We start from the raw sequence: 19,378 nt of genomic DNA on the forward strand, positions 1-19,378 counted from the left end.
TTTCATGACAACCAATTTATTGAAAATTTCCTATGGGGCAGAAATTATGAAAACATTTAATGCTTTAACTTCTGTCATCCCAGTAATGACCTTAGAAGTCAGATGATAGTATTTTCCTCATTTGCCAGTGGAGAAATGGAGGCCCAGAGGGCTTCATACTTGCCCAAAATTGCATGAGCACAGAAAGGCAGAAGTGAACTTTGAATCGAAGCCATCTGTCTAGAACCTGTGGGAAAGAGTTAATTTCAATGCCAGAATGGGGAAACCTCTGAAAGAAAAAAATCAAGTACACAATTCACAGTTCTAATACCGGAAAGCATGATGGGAAGGAAAATGGAATTGGAGAGCAAGGGGAAGACGTGGAACGATATAATCGTTAGTAGATGGTGGATATGAATTATTCAGTGGGTAAGAATATATGGTATATGATATCCTCTCACCTTATTCTCCAAATAACTCACAGGATGAGCAGAACAGCTGTCAGCTTTTAAACCAGAAAAGGCAGATGTTATAAAGAACACTTGGAAGTCAGATTCATCAAACTTGTGGTTCTCTTTAAGGATTCTATGAAGTGATTACATCTTAACAAAAACCAGAAATAGGATCTTAAACTTTCCTGAGAGCACAGTGTTTGCCTTGTCATTGTTCCCATAAATAAATCTTTACAACTTCCTTGTTTGATATCCTGTAATTCCTTTTCAGCATGCCCTGAGCAAACCAACTCTGAGCTGTTCTTTTCCCAGGAATTGGATGTGTGCGGCCAAGACCGCTCTGGCTGTCTTGGGGTGGGGAGGGGTGAGAGAGGAGTGGGGGGAAGGGGTGTGAGGGATTGGGGGGGCGGGGGTGGTTCTTGAGTAGGACCAAATTACACTCATCAGATGTTCCAGGAGCTGTCCGTCCTGAGCTGGTTGGGTGGGATGGCTACTTTTTGGTGTGTCCCCACCAACCTTTCTCAATGCTTTACTTTCCTTCAAGAAGTTTTCCAAAGTTTAACCCTTGCAGTACTCTAGGTTTCTTTTTACTATCTTTTAAATTAACAAGAGACTTTTGAAAAAGAGATCCAAAAAGGGTGCTGGGTTTTCATTTCTATCCTCTATCCAAAATTCATGTCTGATCTAAGAATCATTTCCTTTCGAAAAGACATCTATGATGAGAGAGCATGTACAGGGGAAAAGCACAGGCAAATACAACTCCTGCTGACTCAAGAACCTTCTGATCCAATAATGTCAGGGTTAATGTGGGGGCAGTGAATTTGCAGATGGAGATACTAAAGGATATGTTGGATCAGAGGAGATTGAGGAAGCAAATTCCCTGATTGTGCATTTGGAGGAAACAGAGTATATAAATTCAGGATGTTAATTTGCTTAGCATAAAAGAAAAATAGCCTGTGGAAAGCATCAAGAATCTCAGAACGTTATTCCTGAAAATGACTCATTAGCAGAGGAAGCCTTGCCTTTTGTTCCTTTTCCCTTGCCCAAATGTGCCTAACATTCAAAGGGGGGAAAAAGATCTGTGTTTTCATTCTTTTATTTTATTGGTTTAACATTGGTTTTATATTTGGTTTAATGCTGTTGGCTTAGTATTTTTTCCCCCATTTTGCTGAGGTGTCTTTGATATATAAACTTGTGTTAGTCTAAGGTATGTAACATAGTGATTTGATACATGTAGATATTGCAAAATGATCAAAATAAGCTCATTAACGTATATCACCTCTCATAGTTACAGTTTTTTTTTTTCCTGTGATGACAACTTTTAAGATTTACTCTCTTACCAAGTTTCAAATATAAAATATGGCATTGTTAACTGTGGTCACCACACTCTATGTTACATCCTCAGACCTTCTATCTGGAAGCTCAGTCTTTTGATCTTTCCCACATTCTCCATCCCCACCCCTACCTCTCACCTCTGACAACCACTGATCTGTTTTCTGTATCAATAAGTTCAGTTTTTCTTTTTTTTTTTAAGATTCCACATCTAAGTGAGATCATACAGTGTTTGTCTTTTTCTGTCTGACTCACTTCACTTAGCATAATGCCCTCAGCATCCACCTATGTTGTCACAAATGGCAAGATTTTTTTCTTTTTCATGGGTGAATAATAATCTGTGAGTGTGTTTCACATTTTCATTATCCGGTCATCCTTTGACAGAAACTCAGGTTGTTTCTATATCTTACCTATTGTAAATAATGCTGTAGTGAACATGGGGGTGTAGTTGTCTTTCTGAGATAGTGATTTCATTTCCTTTGAATTATTGCTATTTTTCATTGTAGTAAAGTACATATATAACATAAAATTGACATTCTGAGGGGTGCCTGGGGGCTCAGTTGGTTAAGCATCTACCTTCGGCTCAGGGTCCTGGGATCGAGCCCTGTGTGGGCCTCCCTGCTCAGCAGGGATCCTGCTTCTTACCCTTTTCCCTCCCACCCTCAGGCTTACTCTGTCTTGCTCTCTCTCTCTCTCTCTCCAATAAATAAATAATATCTTTTTAATAAATTGGCCATCTTAACCATTTTTAAGTGTACAGTTCAGTGGTTTTTTTTTTTTAACTCCTTAAGTACTTAAAGACATACAAATATTTTAAAGGGCATAGAATGTATTTTATTTCTCATATGTAATTTTCCTAAATCTATATGCCCATGTTAAGTATCCTAGGAATACAGAATCTATACCTAATAAGTGAGCAATTGATATTACATGTTATAGAATGTTAATACAGCCTTATTTTATTATAAATCAAGCAGTGGATTTTCCCCATTGTTGCGAGGTTTGATTCCAGAAATAATTTCCTTAGAAAATAAGTTTGACAGCTTAACAATAACCCATAACCCTCGTGATCTCAGGGTCCTGGGATTGAGCCCCACATCGGGCTCCCTGCTTGGCAGGAGGCCTGCTTCTCTCTCTCCCACTTCCCCTGCTTGTTTCCCTCTCTCGCTCTGTCTGTCTCTGTCAAATAAATAAAATAAGTAAAATCATTAAAAAAAAGAGAAAAGAAGTTTGACCCAGGGTCCTGGGATCAAGCTGGGTGTCTCAGTCAGTTAAGCGTCTGCCTTCAGCTCAGGTCATGATCCGTGGTCCTGGTATTAAGCCCTGCCTCAGGCTCCTTGCTCAGTGGGGACCCTGCTTCTCCCTCTGCCTGCTGCTCCCCCTGTTTGTGTTCTCTTTTCTCTCTCTCTGTCAGATGAATAAGTAAAATCTTACAAAAAAAAAAAAAGAAAAGAAAAGTTTGAAAGGTTGTTTTTTTTTTTTTAATCTTCCTTTCCATGTGGACATTAAAGATTTGATATTTGTGAGCAGATGGAGAACACCTTGGTTCTGGGCAAGCCTGGGTGGCTCAGGTCAAAGAAAATCTGGGAGGGATGGGGTGTGGATAGTGAGTTGGGTTCAGTAAGGGTCTGGGGCCCAAACCAGCGTCTCTTGGACAATACTTTAACTTGTCCCCTTGCAAAGCTCACATTTTCAAGTTCAGGCAGAGACTCCATTGTTCAGTCCAACATCACTGTTACACCAGAAGGTAGGTGTCCATTGCACATTTGGAAGGAGCCTAAAGTGAGCTCTTTGAATGGTCCATCATGAGCATAATTGTGAGCAATACCAGATTCTGAGCCTAGAAGGGGTGGGGTGTAGGGGTGCCTTCTGGTTGAAATGGCTGGTTAGAGGATAGGGGGAACAGGGCGTTGACTTGAATCTGCCTTTGCATGGCAAGAGCAGTGTGTTTACTTAGATTTGTGTGTGCATGTGGGCTGCCTGGGGGAAGACAAAGAGATTATTGAGGAGCAAGGAGCCTGAAAACTCTAAGCCACACTCGGCATGTTCATGGAACCAGTTGTATACTTTCAAATGAAATTCATCATACAATCTTCAGTGCAAAACTGCAAGGCAGAAATTATTATGCCCATTTTACAGGTACAGAAATTGAAGTGATAAACTAAGGTCACAGAGCCCAGTGGCAGAGTGGAAATTTTTTATCCAGTTCTGCCAGACTCCAAAGCCCACGATGCTCAGTTCTCCCACCTCTGAGGCAGACGTCGCTCTGTCCCTGTCCAGTGTGCCCACATTTGCTGTGGAACAACTAAGAGCATTTACTTTAGGGTCTGGAAGGCATTTCTCTTGGTAGTCTTCTGCAGGCAACCACATTTTCCAAGGACAGGTGGGTGCATCTGTGATGACTGGGGCGTTGAGTAGCCCAGCGTGGGTGGGGACGTAGGTCTTGCTGTGTGCAGACTCGTGCAGAGTAACAGCTGTTTGTGACTCTCTCTCCAGGAGTTAGCTGTCCCCGTGGTCCACGATGGCGGCGCCCTTTTGGCTTTTGTCTGCGGTGTGGTCTACACGCTCCTGCAGTCCATCATCTCTTACAAATCATGTCCCCAGTGGAACAGCCTGTCCACGTGCCACGTGCGGTTGGCCATCTCTGCCATTTCCTGTGCAGCCGTGGTCCCCAGTATCCTTTGCATATATGTCAGTGTCTTCACAAGCTTAACCCTCCTCCCACTCCCCCGGAAGATCATGAAAAAAAAAAAGCAAAGGTTAACAGGCGGGTGTCCACATGCTTCAGAAGAACAATTGGGAGAAAAGTATACATTGTTAAGGAAATACCTCAACATTATCTGGTTAGATCAAAACAATCTTTGGGGGGAATGTGTGCGCCAGAAGGATGGAAACTTACTGCAATACTTTAGTCTGTTTACTTTCTTTCCAACAGGGAAAGTTTCATGAGCCATGTGGAAATATTTATTTTTCTTTGTAGTGCTTAGTCAAAGACACCAAATATTGATATTGTACTTAAAGTAACCACCCTGTGAAGTTCCAAGAGCCGGTACTCTGCCCTCATCTGTACGCTGGCGATTCATTAGGTAGTTCAGTTTACTCGTCTGTGTTAAGAGGTTTTAAAAAACTCTATCATTTATTTCTAAGTCATTTGAAATACATTTAGGCTTCTCTTGTTATCACTGATTCCAGTTTCAAAATGAAATCTCATTCCATCTTCTAATTCAACAATGTGAAAATAAAATTTCAATTTTTTGGCTAGGGCGTTTTTGTTTGAAGGAAATGAAAGCTTGATCTTTCTTTCTTTCTAGAGGTATTTAACAGGAAAAAAAAAAAGCTGTGTCTTCAAGATGTGGAAAATTCCCCATCTTTCGCAATACCATCTGCAGTCCTATCAGAGAAAAACTGCAGAGCCATCAAAAGATGGTGATTCCTGTCAGACTGTAGGAAAATAGCAACTATTTTATTAGCAGCAACTTTGTTAGTCTGGATTGGGTTGTGGTATGAAGTGGGCAAGCTTGAGTGAAAATGCACCATGTGCTTCTAAATAGTAAGTTTTGTATTTCTCTTTTAAAACAGAAGCTATACAAAATGTGAAGTCTAAGAATGGTTGTGGGTTTTTTTTTTTTTTCGTCTTAAGGAAGGAAATTTTTAGTTAGAAAATTTCTAAGCGCAGAGGAAGCAAATCCTACTGTTGAGAAATTTAAACAAATATGCGCTCCTTACAAAGATAGTTCATTTGCAGTTTCCTTCTTTATGGTTTGAAAACATTCATGTTTCTCTCCAAATATATCTACTTGAAACTTTGAGCTTGTGTTAGTTGCAAGATTTATAGTATCATTGTTTGAAGTGTTAAAGCCAGTTTCTTGGTGTAGGAAACCTTTTTTTGCTTCCAACTTGAGAGGCACATCTCTAGATGTTAAAATCAGAGGGAATTTTTAGCGAGAATAAGCATTTTAGACCTCAAGTGTTTAACATATAAATAGTTCCCATCTCTAGGCGGTTCTAAGGAGCCACACCAAGGGATAGCTTTCCCAAACAGAAATAGGTCATGTCCCTGTATTAAATTAACTCAAGGGGCCCCTTCGACTCAGGTCATGATCCCAGAATCCGGGGATCGAGCCCCACATCAGGTTCCCTGCTCAGTAGGAGGTCTGCCTCTCCCTCTTCCACTCCTCCTCCTGTGTTCCTCTCTTGTTGTTTTTCTGTCAAATAAATAAATAAATAAATAAGTCTTTAAAAAATAAATAAATTAATTAATTAATCAAACGAATTCATCCACATGAAAAGGTCTTTTGTCCTAAGCATTAGTGTGGTATTTATGCCTCTTTACAAAGATTTCTTAATATCTTTAAACTGCCTTTGTCTCTGCTTACTGCCATAGTTCTATGAAACATTGTCACTTGACTCATGAAGAAACTGAAGCACAGATGAGGTTAGGATCTTGCTTCTAAGCCTTCCCTGTGAGCCTATCCATCTTGCACCTGGCTTCCAAAGCTTTCACAAGCCTTCACAAAATCACTCTCAGCATAAAGCCCAGGTTCCTTTGCTTGAGACACATAGTCTGAGCCTGCCTATTGAGTATTTTTTTAAAAGATTTTATTGATTTACTTATTTTAGAGAGAGAGAGATAATCTAAAGCGGACCCCTTGCTGTGCTTGGAGCCCCATGTGGGACTTGACCTCACGACCCTGAGTTCATGACCTGAGCTGAAACCCAGCTGAACCACCTGAGCCACCCAGGTGCCCCATGAGGCAGCCTATTTTTCTGACCTTATTCTAACATGTTCTCCCCTGGACTTGACCATTTCCTGTTCTCTGCCTTGGCCCATTCTCTTCTACCTGGCTGGATTATCCTCCTCCACCTGGCTTTCCAGAGCTGAGCTGTCCAATACAGTGGCCGCCAGCCACACGAGGCTACTGAACGCCTGAAATGTGGCTGGTCCCCATGGAGATGGGCAGTTAAGTGCAAAAACCACACCGATTTCAAAGATGTAATAAGAAAAGGAGAATGTAGACTATCTCATTACTAGTTCTTTATATTAGTACATGTTGAAATGATAATATTTTTGATATATTGGGTTAGATAAGATATATTCTTTCTTTTCCTTCCTTCCTTCCTTCCTTCCTTTCTTTATTAACCCATAATGTATTATTTGCCCCAGGGGTACAGGTGTGTGAATCATCAGTCTTACACAATTCACAGCACTCACCATAGCACATATCCTCCCCAATGTCCATAACTCAGCCACCCTAACCTTACGCCCCCACCCCCCAGCAACCCTCAGTTTATTTCTTGAGAAATAAAGAGTGTCTTAGATAAGATATATTATTAAAATTAATTTCATTTGGTTCTATTTATTTATTTTTAAGATTTTATTTTATTTATTTATTTATTTAAAGATTTTATTTATTTATTTGACAGCCTGAGTGAGAGTGACAGAGAGCAAGCACAAGCAGGGGGAATGGGCAGGCAGGGGAGAAGCAGGTTTCCTGCTGAGCAAGGAGCAATGCGGGGCTGGATCCCAGGACCCTGAGATCATAACCTGAGTTGAAGGCAGCCGTTTAACCAACTGAGCCACCCAGGTGCCTCAAGATTTTATTTTATTTTTTTTAAAGATTTTTTTTTTTAGGGGCACCTGGGTGGCTCAGTGGCTTTAACCTCTGCCTTCGGCTCAGGTCATGATCTCAGGGTCCTGGGATCGAGCCCCACATGGGGCTCCCTGCTCAGCGGGGATCCTGCTTCCTCCTCTCTCTCTGCCTATCTCTCTGCCTGCTTCTGATCTCTTTCTGTCAAATAAATAATAAGTAAAAATCTAAAAAAAATAGATTTAAAAAAATTATTTATTTGACAGAGAGATCACAAGTAGGCACAGACAGGTGGGGTGGGGGGGGGGGAGGGGACGGGGAAGCAGGCTCCCGGACAAGCAGAGAGCCTGATGTGGGGCTTGATTCCAGGACCCTGAGATCATGACCTGAGCCGAAGGCAGAGGTTAAAGCCACTGAGCCACCCAGGCGCCCCAAGATTTTAAGTAATCTCTACACCCAACATGTGGCCTAACCTGACAACTCTGAGATCAAGTCACACGTTCTACCGACTGTGCCAACCAGGAACCCCTCATTTGGTTCTTTTTAGATTTTCTTTAGTATAACTACTGTAGTAGTTTTTTTTTTTTTTAGAACTTTATTGAATACACCCCAAGGGAGAAGCGGGTAGGGCAGCAGAGGAGAAGCTGTCTGCCTATAGTAGAATATTTTACATTACTCACATGGCTGGCATTAATTTCTGGGGGGACACTGCTCTAGAGAGCTCCTCAAACCTCAGCTTACATTAGGCTCAACTCAGTGAAGCCTCCCTCAAAGCCCATTCCACTCTGAAGTCACGATTTTCCCTGGTCGTCGTCTTGCCCTCCCCCCCGCAGCACGGTATCTGATGCGCAGAAGACAGGACTCTAGAACAAAGAATTAGAGGATTTTAAACTATTAGAAACAGAAATATGGTAATGACACGACCAGAGAATATCTTCTTTTGAGAAACCAAGAAGTGTTAAGAATTGCAAAATATTGGGGGGTACGGAGGGCAGGGAGAAGAGGTGCTGACTCTGAATTCAGAGGAAGTTCTGAACTTGGCACTGACTCAAAGCTTTGAATTCGTAACTGTTTGCAAAAGCATTTTAAAAGCATCTCATCTCTAGCTTTCTCTTTTGCCTTTATAAGCTCCATCAGAATGTCTGTGCAGACAGCACATGGAAGCTTTAGCCTTAGTCCCTGGCACCGTTTGACTGGCCTCTCTGGGTACCCCCTAAGGTCAGAGGTAGGGTGTAGCTCTTTGATTTGTAAACTCTGGGCTGGGAAGGAAGGACTCTGGCTTACACCCAGTGGCTTGATGGAATAAGTCTGTTTTTTAAAGAAAGTAGTTTGAATCTGTAGCTTGTTTTTGTAGAAGAACCTTGGTAGTTTGTGATGCTTTGGTACTTTGAAATGTTAATTTTTCCTTAAAGCTGATGCCTTGAAGATAGGATTCTTAGGGCAAGAGTATTTTTTTCCCCCCAAAACTTTTGTTTAGGGAAAAGAGTATTTTAGGAGAAAAGTCCTCAAAAAGTACCCATCTGTCATTTTGTTTTTTGTTTTTGTTCTTTTTTAAATTAAGATTTTATTTATTTATTAGAGAGAGAGAGACACAGCAAGAAAGGGAACACAAACAGAGGGAGTGGGAGAGGGAGAAGCAGGTTTCCTGGCCAAGCAGGGAGCCTGCCTGATGCAGGGCTCCATCTCAGGAACCTGGGATCATGATCCTAGCCAAAGGCAGACACTTAACAGCTGAGCCACCCGGGCACAACCCCTCCCCCCCCCATCTGTCATTTGGACCAAATTTAACAAGCACAGTGGAGCAAAATGTAGCCACAGATGAAAATTTGGCTATACATAGCTGAAAAGGTATTGATAAGGAATGACTGTATGTCCATATTATAATTTAAATGCTGTCACAATCGAACTTAAGGTTTGAGATTATGAAAAGCCGATGTAACTGGTCTGATTGCAGAAATGTTGGTATTAACATTTTAACACTGTGATGATGATTAGAATAGTCTTAACATTAAAAGACCTGGGTTTTTGTTTTTGCTTTTGTTTTTTTGGACCTTCCTTAACAATTGCCCTTTTTTAGTGATTGCCTGTGCTTCACTAATTTCTATAACAAAGCTGGAGTGGAATCCAAAAGAAAAGGTAAAATTTAACTCATCTTCAATATGATTGTTGAACCTGGTTCCTGGGGATTATTCTCAAAATTATTTTCAAAATTTTGAATTCCTAATTGAATTTCCTCATCAAAAGAGGTCAGACACTTAATAGAAGGGGGCCGATGTGAATTAAAGTGTATGGAGGTCTGAGGAAGCAGTGAGTGTTAAACAGAAAGGGTGAGACCTGCTCCAGCACAGAGGGCACTTTGTTTTAGAATGAACCGGAGAATAAACGTGGTCAGGTCTATCTTCGTGGGCAGGGAGTTTGTGCAAAGTTTTAAGAGGTAGGCAGAGAGGATCCTACTTGATGTAGGTGACCAGGATAAGCTTCTTGAAGGCTTTACACAGGCAAGTATTGAAAAAATATTAGCAGGTAGCTATTAGCAGCAGTGCTGGGATAAAGGGCTGAGGAGAGAGCCTGGAGTTAGGGTGGCAGGGAGAAGGCAGTTTTCTAGTTTAGATTTCAAATCAAGATTCTCCTAGGGGGGTTCAACATCACTTATCATCAGGGAAATGCAGATCAAAACCACAATGAGATAGCACCTCACACCTGTCAGAATGGCTAAAATCAACAACACAAGAAACAAGTGTTGGTGAGGATGTGGAGAAAGGGGACCCTTGTGCACTGTTGGTGGGAATGCAAACTGGTACAGCCACTGTGGAAAACAGTATGGAGGTTCTTCAAAAAGTTAAAAATAGAACTATACGATCCAGTAATCACAGTACTGGGTATTTACCCCCCAAATACAAAAACATTAACTCAAAGAGATACATGCACCCCTATGTTTATTGCAGCATTATTTACAATAGTCAAATGATGGAAGCTGCGCAAGTGTCCATCAGTAGACGAATGGTTAACAATGTGGTATATATATACAATGGCATATTATTCAGCCATAAAATGAATGAAATCTTGCCATTTGCAACAACATGGTTGGAGCTAATGAGTATAATGCTAAGCGAATAAGTCAGAGAAAGACAAAAAATGTATGATTTCATATATATATATATATATATATATAATTTAAGAAACAAAACAAATGGACAAAGGAAAAAGTGAGAAAGAGAGATAGACAAACCAAGAAATAGACTTGTAATTTTATAGAGAACAAACTGATGGTTACCAGAAGGGGCGGTGAGAGAGGAGGTGGGTGAAACAGGTAAAGGGGATGAAGGCGTGCACTTGCTGTGATGAGGGTGATGTATGCAAGTGTTGAATCACTGTATTGTACACCTGAAACTAACATTACACTGTATGTTAATTATACATACATACATACACACTGTATGTTAACTATACATAAACTAATATTACACTCTATGTTAACTATACAGAAATTAAAATAGAAAACTTTAAGAAGAATAAGTAAAAAAAAGATTAGCCTAGGGTGGAAGTAAGAAGGGGAAATATTTAATGGGTGCTGGCAAGTGACAGACACGAGAATGGAAGGACATGAATCAAAGAGGACTTCCAAATTTTATCTTGGGGGAAGCCAAGAATCTGTCCCCATGAGCAGATAGAAGCAGGGTCCCAAACAGGAATAAATGATTCCGTGCAGGGAAGGGGCGTGGGTTTGGTTTTAGAATTGTTGACTCCAAGGCTGTAGTGAAACATGAAGGAGAATGGCCCAGTTGCTTGTGGAACTAGACCAGTGAGGGGATTGGGAACCATCAGAGCACAGGGTAAAGTAGTAATTTCAGCCCTAACGTCAGAACTCCTGGAACTGAATGTTTGGAATTGAGATGGACTCATGCCATGAGGTATGCCCAGTGGTGGCACTTCCAAATGCCATATGGGAAAGGAATGTTGCCCAGGAGAGGAGAGTTGGTGGAAGAACACCAGTTGGTTTTTCAAGGGGCCAGGGTGTCACTGATGTTTTTCAGAAAGCAGTTTCAGTAAAGTATTGGCTTTAGAAGACAATTGCAGGAGGGTAAAGAAATGGTGAGGGGGTGGTTCGTTCATTTAGCTATCAGTGAATGTTTGGAGGTGAGAGGAGGAGGAGATATACCATGGTGGCTAGAGGGCCAGTGGGATCAGGGGATTTTTCACAGCAGGATTCTGGCAAGTGATGGAAGCCTGTGGAAGACTACGGAGAGGGGCACCTGGGTGATCAGTTGGTGGAGACCTGTCTTCAGCTCAAGTCATGATCTCAGGGTCCTGGGATCCAGCCCTGCTTTGGGCTCCCTGCTCAGCGGGGAGTTTGATTCTCTCTCCGCCTCCTCGCCCCTGCTCATGCTCATGCTCTGTCTCTCTGTTTCAAGTAAAACAATAAAATCTTTAAAGAGAGAGAGAGACAGACAGATTCTGAAGAGACTGAAGATGGTGAGAGAGAGAATGATCCAGGCAGAAGTTTTTTAAAAATCGGACAGGGAGACAAACCATGAGAGACTGTGGACTCAGAAACAAACTGAGGGTTTTGGAGGGGACGGGGATGGGGGTTTGGGTGAGCCTGGTCATGGGTATTAAAGAGGGCACGGATTGCACGGAGCACTGGGTGTGGTGCATAAACAATGAATTTTGGAACACTGAAAATAAAACAAAATAAAATGAAAAAAAAAAAAAAGTCCTTTCTGAAAGCAAGACTTCACAGCAGGGCGGCTTTGGGTGTACTTTACAAGTTCAGCCACTGGAGGGAGATCTTCCACCACAAATCAAACCAACCAGGGGCTGGAAAGGATTCCTTGAAGTATATGCCCCAGCCAATTAAAAAATGTTTTCCATTTCATTTTCGACCTTAAAAATGTAAAAAGTACCTCATTTTCTGCTCACTCCATAAATCACCATGCTGCTCGTGTATTATTTTCTTTTCTCAGTGTCAGTGAATGCACATAAAACCCTTTACATTAATTCACTGAATGGAACAAAGGCTTAGGTACTGCCCCAGACTTCTGTGGCATGTTTGGGAGCTTGTGTGGCACATTCCTGTGCATTAACTTACTTGGTAGCGATGGTGAGAATTTTAATATCATTGTCTCATTTCACATAGCAATTTGCGGCATTGCCACAAGTGTAGCAGAAGGGTCTGCACTCCAAGTTCAGTGTGCTTTCATTAAATATGCTCAAGAAATCCTCCCCCAATTCTGTTTCCATTTTTATAAGCCATCTTCACTGTCCAAGGGCAATAAAGGATGAGGTGGATCTCCTGGTAAGGTCACCAAAAGGAGGTAGGGGCCTCGGTTCTCTACCCCCAGTGTAGGCTGGTGTTCTCCCCAGTGTGCATTGGATGAGGGCCGGGACGGATGTAGACACGCAGGAGGAGAGCGAGGAGCAGTGTCTGTGAGAGTTTGATGCACCACAATGAAATGTTCATGGACGAAAACTGGATCAGAGGAAGCACTCGTCACCGTGGAACCAACCTGCAACCTAGCATATTTGCATATTCATGCATGTAACCTATAGCAGAGCAAAAAGTGAAGTAGGAAAAAAATAGGTCACTGTTTGAAATCAGAGAACTGATGACAGTCCACAGGCCTAATCTGGCAGGTGGGCTCAAGTCAGAATGCAGACATGCAGTTTGTACTCAGACAGTTTTATTTTATTGTAGTTGAGGATGTTCCACAGGTGGAACTCACAACTGGGGCTTGAACTCTCAACCCTGAGATCAAGACCTGAGCTGAGATCAAGAGTTGAACACTTAACCGACGGAGCCACCCAGGCGACCTTTGGATGGTGTTTAAAAATGTTTTTTTTTTTTTTTTTAAAGATTTTATTTATTTGTCAGAGAGGGAGAGAGAGCGAGCACAGGCAGGCAGAGGCAGAGGGAGAAGCAGGCTCCCTGCAGAGCAAGGAGCCCGATGCGGGACTCGATCCCAGGACGCTGGGATCATGACCTGAGCCGAAGGCAGCTGCTTAACCAACTGAGCCACCCAGGCGTCCCTAAAAATGCTTTTGAAGTAATTTACCGCCTTTAAAAATCATGCACACGCACAGACTCTTTTTTTTTAATGTCTCAAAGCAACACCAGGGTCATATTTTCCCATTTGGTAAAAATGAAACTGAACTGATGACTGGGTTTGCCATTCTTCCTCTTTCTGCAACTGTCAGTCCATTTATTTTTATTAATTCTCTGGCCTCCATAGGAGGAACCTCCAATTAAAGCCTTCCACTCTTGCTCTGCATTTTCTCATCTTTGCCCCCAATAAGACAGATACCATGTCGATGTCTCCTTAGCCTCTGCTCTGTGGCTGTAAGCAGAACAGTGTTCCGGTAAGACATTTTCTGTAGTAACAGAGAAACACAACAGCCAGTGGTGACAGCCACTCTTCTCTGGGTGCGAGCACTCATTTTAATAAGGCCCCAAAAGCTGACTTGATGTTTTGTTGTTGTTTTGTTTTGTTTTTTGACTTGATGTTTTTTAAGCATGCATTTCAACTTTGGGATTCCTAGCAGTGGGAGAGCAAGTCACGCCTTGAATAGAACATTTTTTCTTCTCTTGAGTCCAAATTTGCCTCCCCATCTCAGCCTTTTTGTGGCCCTTATTCTGCCTTTTTGAAGTGTATAGACTAAGTCTTAAAACCAGAGCGTAAGAGAGCCTCAAGAACGTTTTGGATAATTGTGCTCATGTTCTCATTGGGCAGGTGCCCTGATGTTCCTCCACCTGGCCTGCCTCACTGTGTTTTCTCAAGGGGTTGATTTATGCCCACCCAACGACTTTCCTCTCTGTTCTGACCAGCTTCTTGTTTCAGTACACGCATTACAGGGAATACAGTGTATTTTGGCTAAATTCTGTTTCTTTATTGTTGCTTTTAGGATTACATATATCACGTAGTGAGTGCAATCTGTGAATGGACAGTGGCCTTTGGTTTCATTTTCTACTTCCTAACATTCATCCACGATTTCCAGGTAGGTATTTATCATTCATAGGTTATAAATTAGGGTTAAGAGCATGCCATAGAACGTTAGTTTATTCCCTAAGAAAAGCATCTCTAACTGCTCTCCCAAACAATGAAATTTTCATATGTTCTCTGCCCCCTGGATGAATGATCATAGTCCTATATCCTGGTTATGAGCTTTCTGAGGTGGCCTCGTTTCCTAGTTCCAAATAATAGGAAATACGTCCTCTGAATAAACAAAGTTTATTGTTGAAAACAAAGTTCGTTGTTGAAAAATGTTCTCAAGGCAGAGAGAATGTGGGACCTTATCAGGTTTGACAACAAAGAAAATCATACGTTTTGAAACAAATGAATTTTTAGCAAAAAGTATATAGAAAACCAAGAAAATTCTGTCAGACCCAATTCAAACTCTGCCGAAACCATAGTGAGGGCACATCTGAAGGGTGGGGAGCTCTGTTGCTGGCACCGGTTTACCACCTCCTTCTTCTTTTTTAAAAAATTGTTAGTCATCATGTAGTACATCATTAGTTTTTGATGTGGTATTTGAAGATTCATTGTTTGCATATAAAACCTTCTTTGAAAGCTTTTTCTTCTGTTTTTAATAGAGTGTCACCCTAAGAATATCCACAGAAATCAATGATGATGTTTGAAGAAAGAAGAATGATACCTCACTCAGTGAGAGTCGCAGACAATTTCTGGAAGTGGTAGGGAGGACAGACAGGGTTTCCATGTTGCCCTGAGTGGAATGTATCTGCGGCACGTCCACGACTTGAATTTCTTTAAGAATTCCCAATAGTTGTACTATTTCCGAAGGTATGTTTTCTAGAGAATGTAGAGCATTTATGACATTGTAGCAATGTTTTTATAATTTTCCAAGTAGACACTTTTTTTACATGAACAAATTCATTACGGAAAAGAGAAGGTGTTACAGAAAATGGAGAGCTCTTATTTTTGCACAGATTCTGTTTTGTGTTTTCTTTGTGTGAAAGTGATTTGTGGGAATACACTAAATGAGGAATTCAATAACAAGTAAAATCAGGGCATAGTCATTTTTAAATTTTATTTTTAGAGAATGAACGGTCTAATTTTATATCATGATAGCATTTATAAAGTTTGATTGATAATGATCATAAAGATTTAGTTAACAAATGAACACTAACAAGGATACTCTGATTTTTAAGTGAACTAAGCAAAGTGCTTCTATCAAACGGCCTTACTCTCTCTATGCACATTAACTCTAAGTGAACACAGAAGACCTCAGTTTTTAAATTCCGTCCCCCGTGGGCCTCCCTGCTCACAGTGCCAAAGCCTTTACCCTTGCTGCTAACCTAACTGGCATTCCATAGTGGGCCCAGTTCCAGGTGGGATGAATTCATCAAGACAGATTAGAAAAGCCTTAGAACAACAATAAAATGGAGGCGAGCCCCTGACAAGGAAAACCTCACTGGATTCTGGATTGTTGTCTTTGGTGGATAAGCAAGGAGGGGAAGTATCTCAGGGACCATTTATGGAAGGTAGGATTATGGGAAGGAGAACTTTGGTTAATACTAAACCTCCACAAAAGCCAATCTGTGAAAAGCATTAAAAAGACCATTTGTAAAACCACCCTTTATTGTTACCGGCATAAAATGCTATCTATACATGCAGTCTGACTCAGGAGCTGAAACTCACGTCTCGAGTTCATTACTTGCCACTAAGCCTGTGGAAGAGAACACAGGTCTGAGACAGAGGAGAAAGAGAGGGTGCAGGGTGCAGGCTATTTGCTCCTTCTTTCAATGTGGGTGGCTGGATGTTTGCACACTGTACGAGACAAGAGTCCTTTGTTAAGCAAGACCTACAGACTCCACCTTCTCACCCAAAGCACCCATGACAAAGGAAAAGCTAATGGTTCCAGAGCAAGAAGTGGGCCTTGACATGTTAAGGCTTAGATTTGAAAGCCGAAGAGAAGGCCTTCCTTCGAAGACCCTCCAGACCACAAATCTGCATCCAGCTGAGTAGGTCCAGACCTTGAGGATGAATGCCAAGGGCAGAGCAGCCCACCTAGACAGGCTGGGAGGGACTCTGAGAGTGGTGAGCACATCGTGGCTCCTCAGTAATGGTCTTGAGGGAATGAAGCAGTCAGCCAGCTCTGCAAAGACCAACCGTGTCCCCTGCGTGTTCAGCGGTGAGATCCCCATAACCATGTCTGAGTTTGTTGCAACTTGTAATGCTGTGTCTCCCCATGGTAACACCGGAAGTGAAACGATGTCAAGCATTCCTTATTCTGAAGATGGGGGAGAAGTGTCATTAGCTGTGCTAAGGAACCTGAAGGAGAGTGGATCCACGCTTGGGACTCAGTTCGAACAGACTTTCCCTACCTGTGCTTCTCATGATGCATTGTCATTCCTCATTTCCTTATCTCTCTGCGAGATAGATTCGGAGCTCCTTGAGGACAGAGTATGGGCCTTAATCTTTAACTTTGTAACTCCAGCGTTTACCAGGGCACCTTCTGGTCCATCCCTACTAGAATGAATGAACGAGTCAGTGAACAAAGGAAGGCATGACTAGGGATATTTGTAGTGCTGTAAAATGAGATTTACACTGGTACACTATTTACCAGTTAAGTGATAAATGAATAGTCTGTATCACCCAGTAATGCTGACTTGCTTTGCTTTGTGGACTGTGAACATTTCAGTTGTTTGGGTTTCACCACTCTGTGACAACTCTCCTCAACCTGGACAGTTACCACCGAAATTCTTAGATGGGCTAGACAAAATGGTACACCTGGCTTGGCAAACTGAGAGCGCCAAAAATCACTGCAGACAATCACATTCTGCTGACTCCATGAAACCTCTAAAGCTGGTCTTATCCATATTTCGGTATTATTTCTAATTTCCATGAGCTTGCATTTCCTTGGACCTCATGGCTGACAGTAAAATAAAATGAAGTATTTCTTTATTTTCGTAATTTGTGTCTCAGTTCAATTACAACATGTCGACTAGGTACTACTATGAAGTCTATATATCCAGGAAACAATTCTAGCTCCGCTTGGACCCCATCAAGATAGAGTGTAAATCTTGTTTTCTTCATTCTTGTAGTTCTGCATGTGGGTGCAGTGGTTCATGTTTGTGTAGAGACTCAAACATTAGGGTCAGAAGTTTGCATCAGTCTAGACCCTTAGAGGTGAAGGCACCAGAAATCCACCTTAAAGTGTCAAAGAAGAAAGGGGCCATCTATTGACTCAAGTCCAGGGGTGGAGCTGGCTTCAGGGATAACTGGATCCAAAAGTGGTACCAGAACTTCACTTATTCTCTCCTTCTCCTAGCTCTACTTTCTCTTTCTGTTGGCATCATTCGCAGGCAGGTTTCCCCCAGATGGGCGAGAGATGGCTTCTAGAAGCCCGAGGGCAACAACCTGTCCAGTGGAAAGAGGGGACCTCTGCAGAGTTCGCACAAAAGCCCGTGAGTTGAAGCTCATTGTCTCTGATTGGCTGGCTTGGGTCACGTGCCCATGCTCAGGGAGGTCTGATGCTCTTAGTCAGCCCTGTGTCACGTGTCCCCCTCTGGACCAGGGAGGGGCCAGCGGTGTCTGAAATGCTGGGCTGGTGGTGGGTGAAGTTGTTCCTCAGAAGAAAAGAATGGGAAATGGATCTGGGACAGACGCAGGATGGTAGATAACCAGCCCCCCACCCCTTGCCCGCCCTCCAGGGAAGGCAAGTTAACTTGCTTCAGGGTAAATCAAATGATACTTGCTGACAACCTTTTCAGGTTAAAAGAAGTAAATGTAAACCATTTGGGTAATAAACATGCCTTCAGTTACCTTCGAAGTTATGCTTTTCCCAGCTTGTGTTTTTATTTAGCCCCCGTGTGGTTGGTCGGGCAGTTATCCATCACGTTTTAGATGAGGAAACGGAGAGAGCAGCTCAGGGACGTGCCAGAGGTTCTGCTGCCGCCTGGCAACGGAGTCGGGGCGGGGACTCGTGTTTTCCCAATTGCGAATCAAGTGGGTTTTTTCTTCCTCCCTTCCTCCCTTTCATCCTTCCTTCCCTTTTTGTTTTTCTTTTCTTTTTTCCTTTCTTTTCTCTCTCTCTTTCCTTCTCTTTTCTCTTTTTTTTTTTCTTTCTTCACTAACAGAATTCCACAGAAATTGCATTTCGTAAACCAAATTAAGCACATCAGTGTTGTGCTGTGTTTGGGTTTCCTAACATCCCTTGCATGTGGCATCGTCCCATGTTCCCATTTTTTTACACAGTTGGAGACACACTGGTCTGGTGTTTGGGCCCTGGAATGAGGAAGGAGGAGTGGGAGGGAGATAAGTGGTATCCCATTCTCTCCCACTCCCTGATTCTGGCAGGCCAGTAAGCCCAGCTGTCTCCCCACACACATATTCTTGGTCTGGCTCTGAGTGCCTGGCATTCTCAAGGCCAGAATGTCATGCATTTGCGTCCTGTCTCTTGCATAAGAGAGCAACCACAGCCTTCAGCCCTGGAGGAGAAGCTTCTTGACTCTCCTTGGTCACCCCCAGGAGACTCATCTTCTAAAATGAAGGGCAGCAGGATGCCAGACTCATATTGGGAGTGGCTGCAACTTCCAAAACCAATGCTTAGAAAATGCTAACCGAGGTACCAACAATCTGTTTTGTGGTTTGAGCCGGGGTGCCACGAGATGCCTAGTAAGCCCCAGCTTCGGCAGTCCCTCAGCAAAGAGCAGTGCTCTGTGCCCCACTGTTCCCCAAAGCCGACTTCATGTCTGGACTCCTCAGTTACGTGAGTTGACAGTGTGTCTTTTTAACTTCCATAAACTTGATGAGGATTTCTGATGTATATCCATCAGAACCCTGACTGATGGGATCACCCAAGAGTTCCTCCGATAGACAAATACAGCAACTGCTGGAATCTGCCTCACCACACTGGGATGGAAAGGTAATTTCTAGATAAGTAGGGATTCAGCTGCTCCAGCTCACAGCCCTTACTTTTGGAATAATCTGTTCTTATTTTAAAATTTTTGAATCAGTAATAGTATTCATGGGATTCAAAAATCAAAACAATATAAAAAGGAACTCTGTG

General features: G+C 42.3%; 1 protein-coding gene across 2 annotated transcripts in view; it reads left to right on the forward strand.

Moving 5' to 3' along the window:
- DRAM1 (DNA damage regulated autophagy modulator 1) overlaps positions 1-17,992 on the forward strand; it is a 38,106-nt gene extending 20,114 nt beyond the window's left edge. The window contains exons 4-8 of one of the 2 annotated variants that reach the window (XR_004381106.1): positions 4,260-4,437; positions 9,429-9,487; positions 14,252-14,344; positions 14,940-15,147; positions 17,673-17,992. Coding sequence is in view for 1 of the 2 variants with exons in the window: in XM_032844269.1 (XP_032700160.1) it covers positions 4,260-4,437; positions 9,429-9,487; positions 14,252-14,344; positions 14,940-14,984 (375 nt within the window). In the remaining variant the exon portion in view is untranslated. Of the gene's footprint in view, positions 1-4,259; positions 4,438-9,428; positions 9,488-14,251; positions 14,345-14,939; positions 16,567-17,672 lie in introns of those variants that run through there. The other variant, XM_032844269.1, reaches the window with a different exon arrangement.
- Positions 17,993-19,378: the final 1,386 nt, after the last annotated feature.

The sequence above is a fragment of the Lontra canadensis genome, unplaced genomic scaffold, assembly GCF_010015895.1.
Source record: "Lontra canadensis isolate GAN:19392208 unplaced genomic scaffold, GSC_riverotter_1.0 scaffold150, whole genome shotgun sequence".
In the NCBI taxonomy this organism is placed as follows: domain Eukaryota; kingdom Metazoa; phylum Chordata; class Mammalia; order Carnivora; family Mustelidae; genus Lontra; species Lontra canadensis.